The sequence below is a fragment of the Helianthus annuus genome, chromosome 1, assembly GCF_002127325.2.
Source record: "Helianthus annuus cultivar XRQ/B chromosome 1, HanXRQr2.0-SUNRISE, whole genome shotgun sequence".
Classification (NCBI taxonomy): Eukaryota; Viridiplantae; Streptophyta; class Magnoliopsida; order Asterales; family Asteraceae; genus Helianthus; species Helianthus annuus.
In genome coordinates this window covers 123,483,123-123,501,526 of record NC_035433.2, presented here as the reverse complement: position 1 = coordinate 123,501,526, position 18,404 = coordinate 123,483,123, and the positions used below count along the sequence as shown (strand labels likewise).

The 18,404-nt window shown below is 37.5% G+C and overlaps 2 protein-coding genes and 1 long non-coding RNA gene across 4 annotated transcripts; 1 reads left to right on the top strand and 2 right to left on the bottom strand.

Moving 5' to 3' along the window:
- Nucleotides 1-4,177: 4,177 nt before the first annotated feature.
- Nucleotides 4,178-6,759, top strand: LOC110898781 (dicarboxylate transporter 1, chloroplastic). The gene is made up of 3 exons (XM_022145624.2): nt 4,178-5,527; nt 5,776-5,997; nt 6,107-6,759. Exons 1-3 carry the CDS (start codon nt 4,454-4,456, stop codon nt 6,467-6,469), a joined length of 1,659 nt encoding a protein of 552 aa, XP_022001316.1. The 5' UTR covers nt 4,178-4,453; the 3' UTR covers nt 6,470-6,759.
- On the bottom strand, nt 6,715-14,071 carry LOC110898782 (protein DETOXIFICATION 42). The gene is made up of 14 exons (XM_022145626.2): nt 13,911-14,071; nt 13,589-13,735; nt 11,201-11,322; nt 10,567-10,761; nt 10,292-10,455; nt 9,172-9,307; nt 9,004-9,100; nt 8,795-8,895; nt 8,540-8,703; nt 8,345-8,416; nt 8,153-8,269; nt 7,981-8,076; nt 7,246-7,364; nt 6,715-7,077 (listed from the first exon to the last, which is right to left on the bottom strand). Exons 2-14 carry the CDS (start codon nt 13,645-13,647, stop codon nt 7,029-7,031), a joined length of 1,491 nt encoding a protein of 496 aa, XP_022001318.1. The 5' UTR covers nt 13,648-13,735; nt 13,911-14,071; the 3' UTR covers nt 6,715-7,028.
- Nucleotides 14,072-14,890: 819 nt separating this feature from the next.
- Nucleotides 14,891-17,937, bottom strand: LOC110898780. Of its 2 annotated transcripts, none has more exons than XR_004860223.1 (6): nt 17,608-17,937; nt 17,341-17,428; nt 17,038-17,243; nt 16,786-16,960; nt 16,018-16,596; nt 14,891-15,401 (listed from the first exon to the last, which is right to left on the bottom strand). It is a non-coding gene; the product is annotated as an uncharacterized LOC110898780 (long non-coding RNA). The 2 variants fall into 2 exon arrangements; XR_004860224.1 differs by having other exon boundaries at nt 16,809-16,960.
- Between the last annotated feature and the right edge of the window lie 467 nt (nt 17,938-18,404).

The following is an 18,404-nucleotide window of genomic DNA, read 5'->3' as shown; positions in this document are numbered from 1 at the left end:
ACTCTCTTTCTCTCTCTCTCTCTCTATATATATATATATATATATATATATATAGGGTAAGGTTCATGCGAGAACCACCTTTATTGCGAGAACCAATGTGAACACAACCTAAAAAAAACCCTAAAAAAACCTAACCCCCACCCCCCAAAAACCTAAACACCCCCACCCCCCCCCTTTCCAAAAAAAAAAAAAAAAAAAAACCTAACCCCCCCCAAGCTAAATGCTAAAAACTAAAACTTCCCAAAAAACCTAAAAAAAAACCTAACCCCCCCCCCACACACACACACCCACCCAAAAACCTAAACCCCCCTCCCCCTCCCCCACCCCCCCAAAACCTAAACCCCCCACCCAAACTAAAATTCTAAGGGAAATTGGTCTGTAATAATCCCACTTAGACCTTATTGGCCATTAATAATCCCACCTCAGAATATTCCCCACAACAGTCCCACCTTCCACCTATTTTTCCTACAATGGTCCCCCGTTAGAAAAACTTAACGGGGTTAAGCTTTTTTCCAAATTACAAACAGATTTTTTAGGGCTTTTGATTAGAACGACGATACGAGTTCATTGATGTAAAACTTGCCTCGAAACGGTGCTCCAAACGATGAAAACGGCACTTCAATTCGGGTGTTTAAATTTCCAATTAACCAAAATCAAGTCACTTTGAGCACCGTTTCGAGGCAAGTTTTACATCAATGGACTCGTATCGTCGTTCTGATCCAAAGCCCTAAAAAATCTGTCTGTAATTTGGAAAAAAAGCTTAACTCCGTTAAGTTTTTTTAACGGGGGACCATTGTAGGAAAAATAGGTGAAAGGTGGGACTGGTGGGGGAATATTCTGAGGTGGGATTATTAATGGCCAATAAGGTCTAGGTGGGATTATTACAGACCAATTCCCCAAATTCTAAAAACTAAACCCCCAAAAAACCTAAAAAAAATCTTAAAAAATAAAAAAAAATCTAATTTTTTTTATATTTTTTATGTTAAAATCGCTACTTTTAGTAGCCAAAAATTTTTGGCTACTAAAAGTAGCGATTTTTATATAAAAAATATAAAAAAAAAATTTGTGTGTTTTTTAGCTATTTTTAGGCAATTTTGGTTGTGTTCACATTGGTTCTCGCGGTTCTCGCAATAAAGGGTGGTTCCTAACGGATTTTTGTCCTATATATATATATATATATATATACACACTATTAAATTTTTGTTTCACGTACTTATTTTTGTGTTCAAGTGAATCGTAAATTCCACTTGGTTCACACCCGTCACGGGTCACCCTCATTATTGATTTATTTCATTTGGATTAATCACCACACATTTGGGATCACAAAATGAGAATCTTAAAAATAAACCCAATGGTATTAGGATGTTCAAGTGTCGAGTTGAAATGATCCAAGATCAACTCTTTTATAAGCCGAGCCAAGTTAACTTGACCCGATTCACGAAACTGAACTGAAAACTAAAGTTGCATTCGACTTGTTTTGATTTGATAATATTGTTTTATTTTCTTGTGATCGTTTCCAAAAACGGAGTTGCAAGGGAACAAAATTTGAACTAATGATTTTAAGCAATGAACCGATCTCAGAGAAATGTGGATATATGATCACGTGCCTAATAATCAACGCACATATATAATAACTTAAGAGTAAATTACAAAAATCGTCCTTTATGTTCGCACCAAATTGCAAACTATGTCCTTTATCTTCAAAACATGCAAAAAACGTAATCGATGTTTGCAAAACTTTGCACGTTATGTCTTTTAGCTCTAACAAAGTTAATTTTAATTGTTAAATTTGACCAAGTGGACCCCATGTAAGGGCAAATTAGTCTTTTTATCTAATTTTAAAGAAATTTAATAAATATTTTTATTTTTAAAAACAAATAAAACCCAGCCATCCCACCAAACCCTTTCTCTCTCTACAAATACACTCCTGCGTTTTCTCTCTCTCTCTCTCTCTCTCTCTCTCTCTCTCAGTCGCCACCACTACAAGCACCACCACCACCCAACTGCCACAACTACAAGCACCACCACCACCACCACCGCCCAACCATCACCATTACAAGCACACCACCACCCTACCGAACCAGGTCCCGTCATCGCCACCACCACCATCGTTTATCCACCTTGATTCAGCAAACGGGGCGGCCGCTTGAGCTTGAAATCCCGTTGGCCATTCGTCGTTGTCTCTTTAGGGCTGTGTTAGTGGTGAGTGAATATGTGGGGGCCGGAGTTTTTTGTTGTGTTTGAATTGGGGGTTTGTTTGGGGTTAATAGCTTAAATGTAAATTAGGGTTTGAATTTGGATTGTGGTTTGTTAGGGATCAGTGGTGGCATCTTGATTTAGTGGTGGTGTAATATTCAGATCTGAATATGTGGGTTGGGGTTGGGGGTTGGGCGGTGGTGGAGGTGTTGACGGTGGTGGAGGTGCGGTGGTGATGGTGGAGGTGCGGTGGTTGGGTTTGTGCAGCGGTGGTCGGCCACCGGTGGTGGGGGTTTTGCAGCAAGAGTGGAGGTGCGGTGGTGGAGGTGCGGTGGTGGAGGTTCGGTGGTGATGATGGAGGTACAGTCGTTAACGGTGGTGGAAGTGCGGTGATGATAGTGGAGGTGCAGTGGTGATGGTGTGTAGATGGTGTTGGTGACAGTGGTGGGTGTGTGTGTGTGTGAGAGAGAGAGAGAGAGAGAGAGGGAGGAGGGAGAGATCTGGTCAAATTGATTTTAATATTGTTTTATATAAATACATATGATAAAAAGACTAATTTGCCCTTACATGGGGTCCACTTAGTTAAATTTAACCATCAAAATTAACTTAGTTAGGGCTAAAAGACATAACATGCAAGGTTTTGCAAACATCGAGTACGTTTTTTTATGTTTTAAAGATAAAGGACATAGTTTGCAATTTGGTGTGAACATAAAGGACGATTTTTTGTAATTTACTCAATAACTTAACTAAAAAGTATGTGAGTGATGCATTAGGTCGTTTACAAGCCAAGCGAGCTTGGCTCGGCTTGTCTATGAACCAGTCCAATTTCTAGTGAGTTTTGAGTCACGAGCTAGTTGAACATTGCTAGTTATGTATGATATAATATTGTATGCTTTTAGATATCAAAAGAGAGGTTGAGTGAAACCATGAATAAAAGTAACAAGACAAATAACAAGCAACAAGGGTCGCATGTTATGTGGTTTATATGTATACCTATCTTTCAATAACAAGACAAAGAAGTATGGTTGAATTAGATTATCGGGCCATAACTTCAAATTTTGTCGGAAAACAATGCAAGCTTGTATAAACATCATGAACAACAAAAATAAGTTAAGCATGAACAACAAAAATATGCATCTATGATAGAGGGGAAAATCCCTTTGGAAATCAAAATGTACTTTCAACCTACAAGAAATAACAAAATGTAATATAAAATTAAAATAATTTTCAAAATATTATAAAAGAAAATGTCTTAAGTAAAACTTTGGATAAACATTGAAACATATTAGAAGGTTAGGTTTATGTGAACGATATGCATTAAAAACTTAAATATATTAACATAAATGGAAACATCTAACAAAGATTCTTAAATTTTGGATTATACCTTTTATTTTCAAATCTTAAGTAATTTTGTTCCAAAAACCTAAATAAAACCAAAAACAAAAAAAACAAAAAAACTAGAAACCAAACGGGTTTCAAAAACTGAAAACAGAACGTTTCGATTTCAGTTTTTGGTTTTACTGTAAAATCGAACCGGTAGAGGCGTACCCACTTGAAGAGCAAAGGGGAGCCGTCTCCCTTAAAAAATTAGTATTGTTTTTAGGTAAAAATCGTGATTGCCCCACCTAAAAGTTTAGTCAAGCTCTCTGATTACCCCCAGTAAAATGACAGGTCGGGAAAAAACTAGATTAGAGATTCTAAGATCATTCACAATGTTACATCAGATTTCAGACTTCTGGACTTTGAACGAGCCCGCATCAAGTCCGCAACCAGTGTCCGGAATTCCGGACTTTAGAACCGGACTTTCAAGCCGAATGCCACTCACACTGTGGCAAAGATCAAAGTCCTCGTCCGGAACTAATGACTAGATCCGGACTCATGCAATTTTATGCACATTGTGCATGCTCTTAAAGATTCTTTTTTCTGGATATCCAATCTCGATCTCGATTTGTAGTGGTGGTTTATTTAGGCGGATTTACATGTGTCATAGCCACATATGACATAACCCTTTCTTCGTTGAACTCAAAGGGCACAGGCGTAAACATTAAAATCTTTCAACGGACAAAACGATGCCAACTAACCCACCATTTTCATCCGTCCGATCCCAAATCCAAATCCAGTGGCTGACATTCAATCACACACTCACTTAAATAAACTTCACCACTTCAACTCCACTCGTTCACTTATTCTAACCACACACAAACAGATCCCTGATCCCGCCTTTAGTCCTGCAAAACGCCGTCGTTTCGCCGTAACGATGGCGTCACTAGCTCTAACCACCTCCGTTAACCTAGGGTTCCGGTCACCAACCACCGTTAACCACCGTCTCTCCACCAAACAATCTCCGGCGTTCAATCTCCACCGATCCAACGGTCCACAACACCTCCGATTACCGTCGCTAAAACTCAAATCGACGATCAGAAACCCTGTTTTCACCGTAAAAGCATCAGCGGCAGCAGTTCCGGCGAAACCGGATGCTCCGGCGCCGGCGCCGGTACCATGGCAAGGAGCGGCGATGAAGCCGCTAATCGCTTCAATCGCGACCGGTGTAATCCTGTGGTTTGTTCCGGTACCGGCAGGAGTTTCGAAGAACGCGTGGCAGTTACTGGCGATATTTCTCGCAACGATCGTCGGAATCATCACACAGCCGCTGCCGCTCGGTGCTGTAGCGTTATTAGGTCTAGGTGCGTGTGTTCTCACCAAAACCCTAACATTTGCAGCTGCATTTTCGGCTTTCGGTGATCCGATCCCGTGGTTAATTGCTCTTGCGTTTTTCTTCGCTAGAGGATTCATTAAAACTGGATTAGGTAACAGAATTGCTTATCAGTTTGTTAAACTGTTTGGTAGCTCGTCGTTAGGGTTAGGGTATAGTTTGGTGTTTAGTGAGGCGTTGTTAGCGCCTGCGATTCCGTCGGTTTCAGCTAGAGCAGGGGGGATATTTTTGCCTTTGGTTAAGTCGTTATGTGTTGCTTGTGGGAGTAATGTGGGGGATGGGACTGAGCATAAGTTAGGGTCTTGGTTGATGTTGACTTGTTTCCAGACGTCGGTTATTAGTTCAAGTATGTTCTTGACGGCTATGGCTGCGAATCCCTTGAGTGCGAATTTGACGTTTAATACGATTAAGCAGACGATTGGGTGGACTGATTGGGCTGTGGCTGCGATTGTGCCTGGGATTGTTTCGTTGATTGTTGTGCCGCTTATTTTGTATGTGATTTATCCGCCGACTGTGAAGAGTAGTCCTGATGCGCCTAAGCTGGCGAAAGAGAAGCTGGAGAAGATGGGGCCGATGACCAAGAATGAAATTATTATGGCGGGAACTTTGCTTCTTACGGTATGATAACCGAACTCGTATACAGTTTTGTTATATTGAATTGTCAATAATACTCTAGCATTGGTTAGTTTTGGAACTTCATTACCAATAGTAGTCGATAAGATTAACTTTTTAAGGTTTAGAGCTGCAAGTTCTTTTAGACCCTGGACTCAATATTCTTGATCTTGAAAGAAAGCGTCTTGAGAACTATGTTTCTTGAATTTGTAAGTTAAAGTGATGAAACCTTCTCGTTTTGATTGTTGAATTAGGTTGGTCTGTGGATATTTGGAGGAATGCTTAACGTTGATGCCGTTACGGCTGCCATTCTTGGACTATCCGTCCTCCTTATAACCGGAGTCGTAACATGGAAGGAATGCTTAGGTGAAGCTGTTGCATGGGATACCCTTACATGGTTTGCTGCACTCATCGCAATGGCTGGGTACCTCAACAAATATGGCCTCATCTCTTGGTTTAGTCAAACGGTGGTCAAAGTATGTTATTTACATCATATATTTGTACTGAAAGAGACAAAATATATATATTTGAACTATAATAAAGTGACAAACATGGGATGATTTTTTTTTTTTTTTTTTTGTGCAGTTTGTTGGTGGGCTAGGTCTTCAATGGCAAGCGTCTTTTGGCATTCTTGTACTTCTATACTTTTATTCGCACTACTTTTTCGCAAGTGGAGCTGCTCATATTGGTGCCATGTTCACTGCCTTTTTGTCGGTTGCTAGTGCCCTTGGCACACCGCCATTATTTGGAGCCATGATCTTAGCCTTCCTCTCCAACCTCATGGGTGGTCTGACCCACTATGGAATCGGGTCAGCCCCTGTGTTCTATGGAGCCAACTATGTCCCTCTTGCCAAATGGTGGGGCTATGGGTTTCTCATCTCTGTGGTCAATATCATCATCTGGCTTGGAGTTGGTGGAGTCTGGTGGAAGTTCATTGGCTTGTGGTAGACTAAAGGTAGTACCGATTTACTACCATAACTCAATCACAAAAATCAGAAAAAGGTTTCTACAAATGTGAGGTTTGTAGCATTTTTGGCTAAATCCTATCGGTCTTGAATCTGGTTGCAAGATTTTCACGGGAATTCTTTCAACTTGCAAATACTTTTGTAACTTTGATAGAGAATTGTGTAGGTTAAGACGATATACATGGCATGATGCCCATTTGTATCTGAACATGGAATTTCTACTCATAATTTTCGATGATATTAAGAGACGTTTTACCCCTCTTTGTCATTTCATTTTTGGTTGTTTTACATCAAAGTTGTTTACACTTCATGCATGTAATATACATACACTTGCATACGTTTCAAATCTTGTATTGTATTGTCTTTAACTACATACAGAATTCACAAAACGGCTCCAAGAACCAAAGAACCGCAACTAGTATACAGATGTACTAGTATACACATGTACCATGAAAATGTAGTAGACACTACTAAGATGTCCAAACTTGTTTAGGGATGGATAATGCTATGAAAGTATGAAATATCTGTGTCGTCTAGCGAATCTATGATGTACCCTTTAGAAAGCACCACGGTCCGGTTCTTGTCCCTATCCTGCAAGAAAACAATGATGAACGAACTTCAAGATGCTTGCAGAGAGAAATAGACACAAAAATGAGTAACATTAGGTCATTAGCCTATAGCCCATGAGCCCTCTTTTTCAGGTTGGTATTGTCCAAAACTTTTGTTTGGGCTCACGGTTTTCTTGACAAGAATGTATACCTCCAAAATCCTGCAAATGCTCTCAAACTCATGTAGAAAGTAAGAGCAACCCATAGTCCGACAAATCCATGGCTAGAGGCGATGAATAGCGATAGAATGCTAACCATAGCAACCAAAACCTAACATTCAAATTTCGATAACAGTTGTTAGTCCTTAATAGAAGCAGTTTCATTCTTCTTATTTGATTTATCCCATTTGAAGTCCTTTATTTGGACTTAGAAAGTAGAGCAAACATGTAGAAACCAGAATTGTGAACAAGGGTGGCAATTTCTGACAAAAGTTTAATATGACAATGACACGAATAAGATCAGGTTTTGGATTGTCGTAGTTTAATAAAAATGACAAGACGTGAAGAATAATCAAGTTTTGGATTGTTATAGTTTAATAAGAGGTGTGTGTTCTGGTTCACCTATTTAACCTTTCCAATTACACGGGTTGTGTTTGGGTTGACATGTTAAACCCATTTAATTAAACTTACTAATGGGTTAACCTTTTTAATATAATAATAAAAATATATGTTTTATAAGGTCAACCCACCCATTTAATTCATTTTTTACACCCCGTTATAACCGCCAACCCGTTTAGGTAAGTGGATTGCATGGGATGTGTTCGAGTTACATGATTTTAAGTGTGTTCAGGTTAGGGTTGACGTCCTTTACACGAATAAGTATATGGTTCGTGTTCATGTTCAAGTCGTTGACACAATTTCCGCCCCAAATGTGTCAATGAGCTTACCATAGAATATGCTGCATATGCAAAATCAGATGCTCCAAAGTTCACACCATCAAAAACAAAGGCCAACGCATTGATGGGTTGAGTTGCTGCTACAAACTGATACAGAAACAGAATTGAACCGTTAGTTGACTTGTAATTAGTGGAAAGATTAGTTTTCATTGAGTTGTAATACCGGTATGCCGATGCTAATGAGATGTAGAACCCCAACATCTTTTGTAAACAGTCTTGCCCCAAAGTGTAACCCGACCCCTAAGAAAACCGCCAATACGACCCCAAGAACCAGACCCAGCTGCATTCCCAATGGATGCAGTCAGTTTGAAATTATCACGACATAATATTGCAAAACGCGATCCAGAAACTTTACCTGCAAAACTCTTGAAGCAGTTGCGGTGACCTTCTCATAATCCGTGTTAGCAAACGCACTTGCAAGTATAGCCTTCGAATATATAAACATGACGATGAATGGTTTATTAAGTGTCAGAACTTAAGAGAATGAGATGAATGGTATTCCTAGCGGGTTTGGTTTTTTTTTCCCGATTTCTAGGGGTAAGTTGAATACCTGACCAGCGACAGCTAAACCGTCGGCTAAAAGTGACGTTGCTAGCCAAACTTGCAAGCAAACTTGAAATGCAGCCATTGTGGTTGACCCTTGTCTTGCAGCCATTGATGCAGCCAATGTTACACAAAATGTTACAGCCATAACTCTCATCAATAGCAGAAAGCCTGTTAAAAAGTTAAACCAAAACATAATCTGAAAAAAGCGAGTCGATTTTTGTAATCGTATACAAATTAGTTCGACGATTCCAAGACTCACCATTCTTGAGAAATCGACCGAATTGAAGATGTTTAGATGTAGGTGATACGAAATCGATCTTTTCTATTAATTTCCAAAATAGTATTACAGAAATCAAGTACCTAACACAAGTGTCAAAAGATCAATAAATATAATACTATCAATAAATATTTATTCAAAATGAATCTATTTGTTGAACTTGGAAAAACACAATTTTAGAGCTCACTTACTGAGACATAACATGAGCAATGGCTGCACCACTAACCCCAAGACCAAAAACAAACATAAAAATTGGGTCTAGAATAATATTTGTCACGTCTCCTGCCACTAAAATTAGAGTGTTATTAGACAAGAAATTAATTAAGTAACGAAGAGGGCAATATGGTCATTTCACTTACCAGTGGCGTACAAAGGAGTTTTTGTGTCTTTAAAACCACGAAAGACTCCTTGCATCGCCAATGAAAGTAGAACGGCTGGAGCTCCAAGCGATCTTAACTTTAGGTATTGTTGTGCGGGATGTAACATCGGAGAGTCCTATACATACATACATTTTATATACATGTATGTATCTATAACTTGTAAAATAAATACAAATGCATATTACTAAAAAATAAGTGTAAAGATCAAATACAAATGAGTCTTAACACACAAAATACCCTTAAAGTAAGAAGTGAAGGAGGAATTTTTTTAAATTTTTTTTCCCTACTACTTAAGAATTAACGTTTAATTGCAAAATTTAAAAAAATAAAAAATAAAAAAAATATCGTGATTTTACAGTATTACTCTACTAGTATAAATCACGATTTTTTTTGGATTCTAGGCAGGGGCAGAGCTGGCATATAATTAAGGGGTCGCCTAGGCTACCTCTCAACTTTGTCAGCGAACTGCAAATTTAGTGCAAAAACTTCAATATCTTCTCCATTTTATGTATTGTATATTCCTTAACAAATATTATGATACCCCTGAGTCAAAAAATTAGGATACCCTAGAATTCTTCTTCTAAATCTGCTATTGATTATGGGATTAAAATACGTGCTTAATTAGTAGGGGAAAAATTTCCATTTGTACAGCAACTTAACCCTTACTAAGGGTATGTTTGGCAAAAGTAACTGGTGGCTGAAAGCTGGAAGCTGGTAGCTGGTAGCTGGTAGCTAGTAGCTGTAGCTTTTTAGATATATTTGGTGTTTGGTAGAGTAGCTGAAGCTTTTAATAAAATGTATAAAATGACCAAAATAGACATAACTAAAAATTTAGAAAGTTGGTGCATTAAAAAGTTCCTTATTTTTAGAGGTTAAATTAGTCAATTTTTCCCTAAAAGCTTGTAGCTTCTTCTAAACGCTACTACTAGTAGCTTTTAACCAAAAGCTTCAAGCTCCTAACCTAAAAGCTTAAAGCTCCTTCAACCAAACAAGACTTTTTATTAATTAGGAGCTTTTTCTTAAAAGATTAAAGATAGAAGCTCCTAAAAGCTCCATGCCAAACATACCCTAAAAAATAAACATGGATTTTTGTACTTACGGATTTGATCCCCATAAAACCCAACACGGGTTTTGCTCCAATGATTAAAAACGCGGCTTGCAAGAACCCCAACACACTCCCGATGATTAGAGTAGAAGAAGCGGACGCTATCCGCTTCTTCTTGTGGCTTGTAACAAGCGACTCTGTATCGGGTGACTCGGTCACTAAACATATGAAAACATGAGACAAATGGAGTAAATATCTTGAAACAAAGATTTTCATGAGAAACAAAAATGCTAGATGTCATAATGGAATGAGTGTTTGTAACATATTACTCTTGTGTTCCTGTTGGAGCAACATTTTGTTTTCCGTTTGTTCGTGCATTTCTAAGTTTTCGTTACTCAAGTTTGAGACCGCGTCCTCCTCGGCCACAAACGAAGTTGTAATGCTTACTAGGGGAAAAATCACGATTCTTGATACTTGGTTGAATACCGCTATCGAAACTCCAACGGCAGCTAGTTCGATTGCACCTGAATAACATATAATGTTGTATACTTGTTACATACATAAAAACATCTACATGATCTCTAAGTAATATTTAAATATATGTATTTTAAACTAAGTAATATTTAAATATTTTATAAATATACTCTTTAAGACTGAAGCTAAAAAATGAAAGAGTAAACTTCCGTTTTGCTCCTTGTGGTTTGGTCGTTTTAATGGTTTTGCTCAAATCCTTTAAAAATAGCCATTTTACTCCCTGATGTTTCTGTTTTGTCACCAGTTTGCTCCCCGGCTCTTAACTCAGTTAAATCATTCAATAAAGAGAAAGTTGTGCGGCGGGGAGCAAACTGGTGACAACACCGAAACATCAAGGGTAAAATGGCTACTTTTAAAGGATTGGGGCAAAACTGTTAAAACGACCAAACCACATGAAGCAAAACAGAAGTTTACTCAAAATGAAATTACCGATTTGACCGATGAAGGCTGTGTCAACAAGAGAGGCAATAGGATCAGCTGTCAAAGCAAGTGCTGCTGGTAATGCTATTTTTGCTATTTCCACACCAAGATCATCCATTTTTAATGCTAACCTGCAGTTCCACTCTTGCATAATTTTATTTTTTAAATATAATAATTTGAACATGTGCTAATGATGTTATTTATCATTTTTATGAAGTTTGAGAAAAAAGTTTTTATGACAGGTATATGTTCGACAAAACGGTTAGATCTAAAGATCATGTTCGTATATGTTCCTCATTAAAGGTAGTTGTACTTATAGGTCTTAGTTTACTATAGAAATTGAGAAGAGTTAATTACTGTTTTCATCCCTGTGATTTGTCAAAAATCACTATTTCAGTCCATTAGTTTAAAAATTACGATTTCAGTCCCTGTGGTTTCACTTTCGTAACCATTTCAGTCCACCTCGTAACCATTTCAGTCCCTGTACTTGCAGAATAAATGGATTGAAATGGTTACGAAAGTAAAACCACAGGGACTGAAATGGTTACGAAAGTGAAACCACAGGGACTGAAATCGCAAATTTTAAACTAATGGACTGAAATAGTGATTTTTGACAAACCACAGGGACGAAAACAGTAATTAACTCAATTGAGAATTAACAATATTGAAAGAGGAACAGATGAAGAAGATTCATGAACACAAAATAGGAAAAAAAGGCACATGGGGTGTTGGTTTAAATAAGCGTGCATGGAGATGCACCGGTGGATTTAGATATTCTTTTTTTTTTTAATTTTTTTAGTGGTTTGCGTTATTTTGCCAGTTTAGTCCAAAGGTTTGAAACATTGTCATTTTAGTCCAGATAGTTTCAAGCGTTGTCATTTTAGTCCATTGGGTTAACTCCGTCCATTTTTTATGTTAGCTAGAAGGGTAATTCGATCATTTTATATGATTGAATTGCCCTCCTAGTTAACAGAATTACATATAAAATGATCAAAATGCCCTTCTAGTTAACAAAATAAAGGGATAGAGTTAACCAGTGGACTAAAATGGTGATGTTTTAAAGGGAACGATCAGGGCTTTTGAGTAGATATACCATTAATTTCTTTTCAAGAGGGGTGGTTGCCTCCCTTTGTGAGTAGGTCTGCCATTGTGGGAATGCGCCTCAGGTGTGATGTGAGGTAGGTGTAATTTGTAAAGATGCGGAAAACACTTCAATTATGTGAAGCGTCACATCTCATGAAATTATAAGGTAATTTTGTTAAGAGGTGTAGCTTCAGGTGCTTCTTCTAAAAGTGTAGCAAGCGAGAGCTAGGTTGATAGATATTATTTTAGTATCTCATTTTTATTGTTTAAAAGTTAACCTGAGAAGTTTTTATATATAACTAGTTATATGTACTTTATACATTTTAAGTATGCGAGGCTAGCATCTTCATCTCACTCCTCGGATTTTACGAAGATAAATGCGTTGTACGGGTAGACGGTATGAAAGCGACAAGTAACGAGACAGGGTTGAGGTGTAATAAGGTATTGGCGGGAACACCACCCCTACCTTTATGTACCACAAAGTTACACCCCTTTGCAGTGGCTAGATACCGATTAGTAACATAAACAAATAAGGAAAAGGTTGTGCGGGATGGAGTGGGAAGAGATCAGCCGGAGGGACGGGATCACCACCTCGTTGTTTCAAACTAGAGAGGGGGTGAAGACGAAGCAGAATGGGACGAGATGAATTTTGTCACACTAAGGCTATGTGTTATACAAGCGGAATCTCCCCAGGGTGCTGAGGTGGGGTAGCAGGGGAACACTACACCGCCTCCCCTGGTCCCATGAAATCATTGTAAGCCTGTGGCCTTTGTCGCCCCCCCCCCCCCCTCATGTTCTCTTTCTCTGTCTGTTTAATTTTTTTTTTTTTTTTAAATTAGAAAGGGTGAAAGATGAGGATGGGTATAGTCTGGTTCAAGGATGGAGGTGAGAGATGAGAGGAGATGATGATGATGTAATACTCAAGTGACAGTCAAAAGGGTCCGGAATTAAGGAAGGATAACATAAGCGTGTAAGAGACGTCTTATTGACCAATTGTGTTGAAGTTTTTAAGACAATCATTTCTTCAACTAACTTTTTTTTTTTGAACGGCAAATTTCATTACTCCTGTCGTCTATGGGACTTGAACCCAAAACCTCCCCCTACCAAGGTGTTTAAAAACATTGTCTTTGCCAATGGACCACCACCCATTGGTTCAACTAACTTCTTTTAAGTCATGGAATTCGAAAGTTTATTATATTAATTTACGAAATAAATCCTAAAGTTAGATAATTTTGTTGAAATATATAATAAAAACATCAAAAATAATATTTGTAATTTTATAATACAATTTATATATGGTATATAGAAAAGTACCTAGCATCTTTAAAGAAAATGGAGATCCCACATGGATGTCCATCATCTTTATGAGCCATGACCCCTTGATTGGAGGGCAAAACTGTCAATTAATATTCAAACAAAAGCTTCCTTCGTTTGATCAGTTCCTAATTCCCTGCAACAATCCTACAACCAAACAAGATTATGGATCATGAAAGTCTTGAAATCCATGTTTATCTTATATATCTATATCTATATATCAGGACAAAAACAACAACACACAGCAGGAATGAAACAAAAATATGAAGATAGAGATGAAGAAAGTGAAACATGAAAATGAAAACAAGAAACATATGATTACTTTGAAGGAGTTTGAATTAATGGTGAAAGTAATATGAAGGGAGAGTTATGGTGGTTAAGAAAACACAGACTTGTAACAGTTTTATAGTAGTAGAAGAAGAAGAAGAACAGAAAATAAAAGAAGTTAGTAGATTCTTTAAATTCATGGTTGAAAATTGAGATTGTCCCTTTCATATATCAAGCGTTTCTCAGCCAAGAGAGAGTAGTGGGTATTGTTTGTAGACTTGTACTCTTTTAAAGTATAAAAGATATAAGAGACATAAATAAACACACACTGGCTTAGAAGCTCGTATATAAGATGAGTTTTTTTTTTCGTAAATCTCCAAATATTTATTTGTATATCATATATATTTAATGTTTTAATGGTAAGTTTAATATCTTTATCTAAAATTAATAGTTTTAATTTGTCTCTACCATTAACTCTGAATAATGCAACATACAACTACTCATGTGTAAATGATAGATGTCTAAAAAACAAACCAACTTTAAATAATGGTTGTCCTTTAACTCATACTAGTGGGGAACCCGCGCGTTGCTGCGGTGTCGACAATTTATAACGACCTACTCGTTTTCCATTGGTTTATCAAGTATTTCATTTTATGTTCGGTTGGCCAAAATTGCAGGCCTTATAACTGTTCATAGATTAGTTAAGGAAATGCTGAAATGTACACCCAATTGTTAAACACAATTTCATAAGAATAAAAAAAAGCCAGTATTTTTTTCCCAGACATAAGAATACAAAATGTCGAAAAGAAAATAGTGGATGTCACAACTTTGACCCATTTACTTGGTTTTGTTTATGATTTACCCTTAGTGGTCAAATATAAAATTAGCTAAAATGAAACAGGTTATGGTTTGAACACTTGAAAGTCACCAAAGTATACCTTTAATGCTTACAGCCTCCTAATCATTTATATCAGAAATTCTAATTACCATTATCAAATACTGTTTATTTATCATATAACATTAACTATGTATATCTTTACCCAAAAAAACATTAACTATGTATATAAAAAACAAGAGAAAGTGGGCAAGAAAATGTTTACTGTTCAATCCAACCCGACGCGTAGTAAAATAACCCATTGCCCAACCCGCCCATTTGCTACATCTAGGAAAGAGGGTACAAATCGCCATGATATGTTATCTTGGAGAGTGTATTTGCGGACAACAGGGCGATTACCACAACATCAGCCCATTGACGGAGCTCAATGTGGAGCACCCTATCTCCAATCTTTGACCAAGAAGACCATTCATGCTCATCCGTATAAAGAATCACATCTTTCGAGAGTGTTGTTTTATCAATAAAATGTAGAGCCGGTAGTGTTGCAACGGCTTTTACATCTACCCAATATGAAAAACAGCTGCACAGGTTCCCGAATTTTATGGCAGCCACAGTTCCACTTGCAGCTAGCAGAACTCGGGGTTTTCTAGGAAGATTAGTCACTTGCCTTGCATCCGTTACTCCATGTACAGGTTCAGCGTATGCCATAATCTGTATAGGGCCAAATAGATAAAATCAAAAAGAGAGCAGCTAAACAACAGCCACAACCATTTCAATCCTTTTCTTCCAAGTAAACTTTGAACTCTAGGTAAACATGACTGAAACCCAACATTAAATTTGACAATTACACTTCCTAATATTACAACAAAATCATCATCTAACTCAAACTGAAACGTATATCACTTTAGCATCAAATTCATAAAGCGAATCAATAACTTAAACCTCAAAACAACTGAAACCTCTTCCTGTTCCAAGTTCTAACACTTATAATATCATTTTCTACATCACTTCGTAAATTCACAACAAAACCTAATCAAAATTCAAACTCTTCGGGTAACAAAAACTGGACAAAACCTAAGAATTAACAAAAATATATGAAGCTGAACTTAATTTGAATGTAAACCTGAAGGATCTTGAACGTTCAGCCTCCTAGATCAAACAAAATCATCCCAAATAAATAATCATCTTGCTGGTTTCTACAATTAAACATTAGATTAGAGAACTTCAAATCTACGGGATCTGAAGAACTAAATCGAAAATTAATGTCTACAAACGTAATTAGTGAAATCAATTAACGTATTAAAAAACACTGAAAATCGTATACCACCTTGGCAGCGGTGGTGGCGACTAAGTTGATTTTCGTTCCGTCTATTTGTACTGAGTGGACTTCGCGTGCACGATTTGAGCAAAGTGCTTCGTGAGGGATCAGAAACCGCCTGATCATTGAAGATGTACCTATGGTGCGACTGGATTCCTGCAATTTGAAAAGTAAAAAAGTTAGTGGGTGATTCACCAACGCTTGCCATATATTACCTCCGATCGGACCACAAATACAAGGCTTCGTCGCCTATCCTGAACTCTAGTCCGCCCTTGCATCTTTTCTATCACAACCAAACAATCGGAGTAACGGTTGTACTCTCCGAAAACAACCCTACCACTCTTGTAATGACGAAACCGACACCGGAAAATGGAATCCTCGTTATTCGATCAGTGTGTAGGAGCAGAAGAGAAGAGCGGACCTGCAATCTCGCTTTGCTTGGCTCGCCTAAGTATTAACATGTCAGCATCTTCAAGTGTCAAAAATCTGATTAACCAGCCCCAGTCATCCAGAATTGGCCCATCGATAATGCAGATAAGTTACTCTGCTCCAAGCGCCAACGCACAAGCAGTAGCAACTTCCTACATGCTGCATTATTATTTACCACAAAAATCAATTAATAATTAAAAATTTTGCATCAAAACTATGTCTCCAACATAATCGTGGGTCACCGAAAACCTATTTTTATTACTCGGGTCAAAAAACTTGGGATGGAGCGACGATAATCTTGTTATTTTTATATTTGTTTAGATCACGGCAAACAGTAACAAAAAATACCTATTAACAACTACATAGCATACTTGCAATTCAGTACACCTTCGGAGCTAGAATATCCAAGGTTGCTTAAAATCACAATAGAATCATTATCCAGCTGCTCACGTATGCGATGAACATCCACTTTCTTTACTTCACCTGTTACTTCATAATGAATGCCTTCGACAACTCCTCTTTCCTGTCAAAAAACTATAACTTGAGCGACATAAATTTTTTCATTTGTTGCACATTTGCCAGAAACAGAAAGACGATTACCTTGGCAGCAAGAAAATTACCACTTGCAACACTGACACTGGAATGCAACCGCCTTTTCTCTCCGTGTCTACGGATGCCGCATAAAGACGACCCTGGTGACAACTTTGCCTCGATCATCAACCGGATTCTTCCAGCTAAATCCATCGCGGCCTTGAGCGAATCAGGGTCGGTAATTCTGTATCTTCTAACGTATTTTGGTTCACGTCCTGAGTTGGTTACCAAATTAACCATATATTCAACAAAACTACACCATTATTTACTAAACTACACTTAAAATTACCCATTAATCCAAAAATAACTAACCCTTTTCAGCTAAAAGCTTATCAATCTGTACATGTTTCCCTGGAACAAGAACAAATTTGATTCCCAGACCATGAAGAAGAGAGATATCCTGCATATAACTCAATTAATTTACTTTTTTATATTATTAATTCCTACAAATCAAAAGTATTATGATTCGAAGTTAAAGTGTGTGCATTCTAAAATCACAACACACAAATCAAAACGAATTAGCCGATGAAACAAATAACAAAACTCGAATGAAAATAACTCAATTGAGCAAACTCGTACCTGATAAACGGATCAAGAAGTTTGTAGAAACTCGATTTCAGAGCAGATACTTGAAAGAAGAAAACAGAGTCAAATCGGAATGAAGTGAGGTAAAATTACTCATCCTGTTCAGACCGTGTGCGTTGCTATCATCCACAATCTTCACCGTACAAGGGATTGAAGGTTCATGAAAAAGGGATGGACCGATCATCTGGTTCTATAGGGATTTAGGAGGTAGATGAAAGGACATACGGTGGTGAGATTGATTAGTGACATGAATGTAGGATGAAATCCCTAGCCTGTCCGTGGAGCGTCTTAAAAATCTGATGAACTTCCTCTTATATCAGCTTGCAGTCCCTTGTACATGCTTCTTAAAAATGTGTACCCCTAGTCAAATTACTTTTTTGTACATCACTTCTCCTTTTTATAATAGTATAGATTTATTATCACGCACAACAAGTGGAAATTGTTCTCTTTGAAATTTGAAAAGAAAAAAAAATCCTTTTGTGTGAAGGTGTCGAACCAATTATATGGTTAAAAGTGTGATTCCAGTTAAACTTATGGTTTCAAAATTTTAACCGGCATATCATAAAGTAAATGTCATATCAATGCATATCATCAGACCATCTTCTTTCACTATTTTCAGCGCACCTCATAATGGTTTCATTGGGTTTAACCGTACCCCGATCATTCTTTATTCATTATATTTTTAATTAAAAACTTATTTTTGACTAGTGGGTTACCACCCAGGCTTCACGGCCGGTTCAGAATGTAGATAAAATAAGCAAATCACGAATGTGACGATGGTATATATTCGA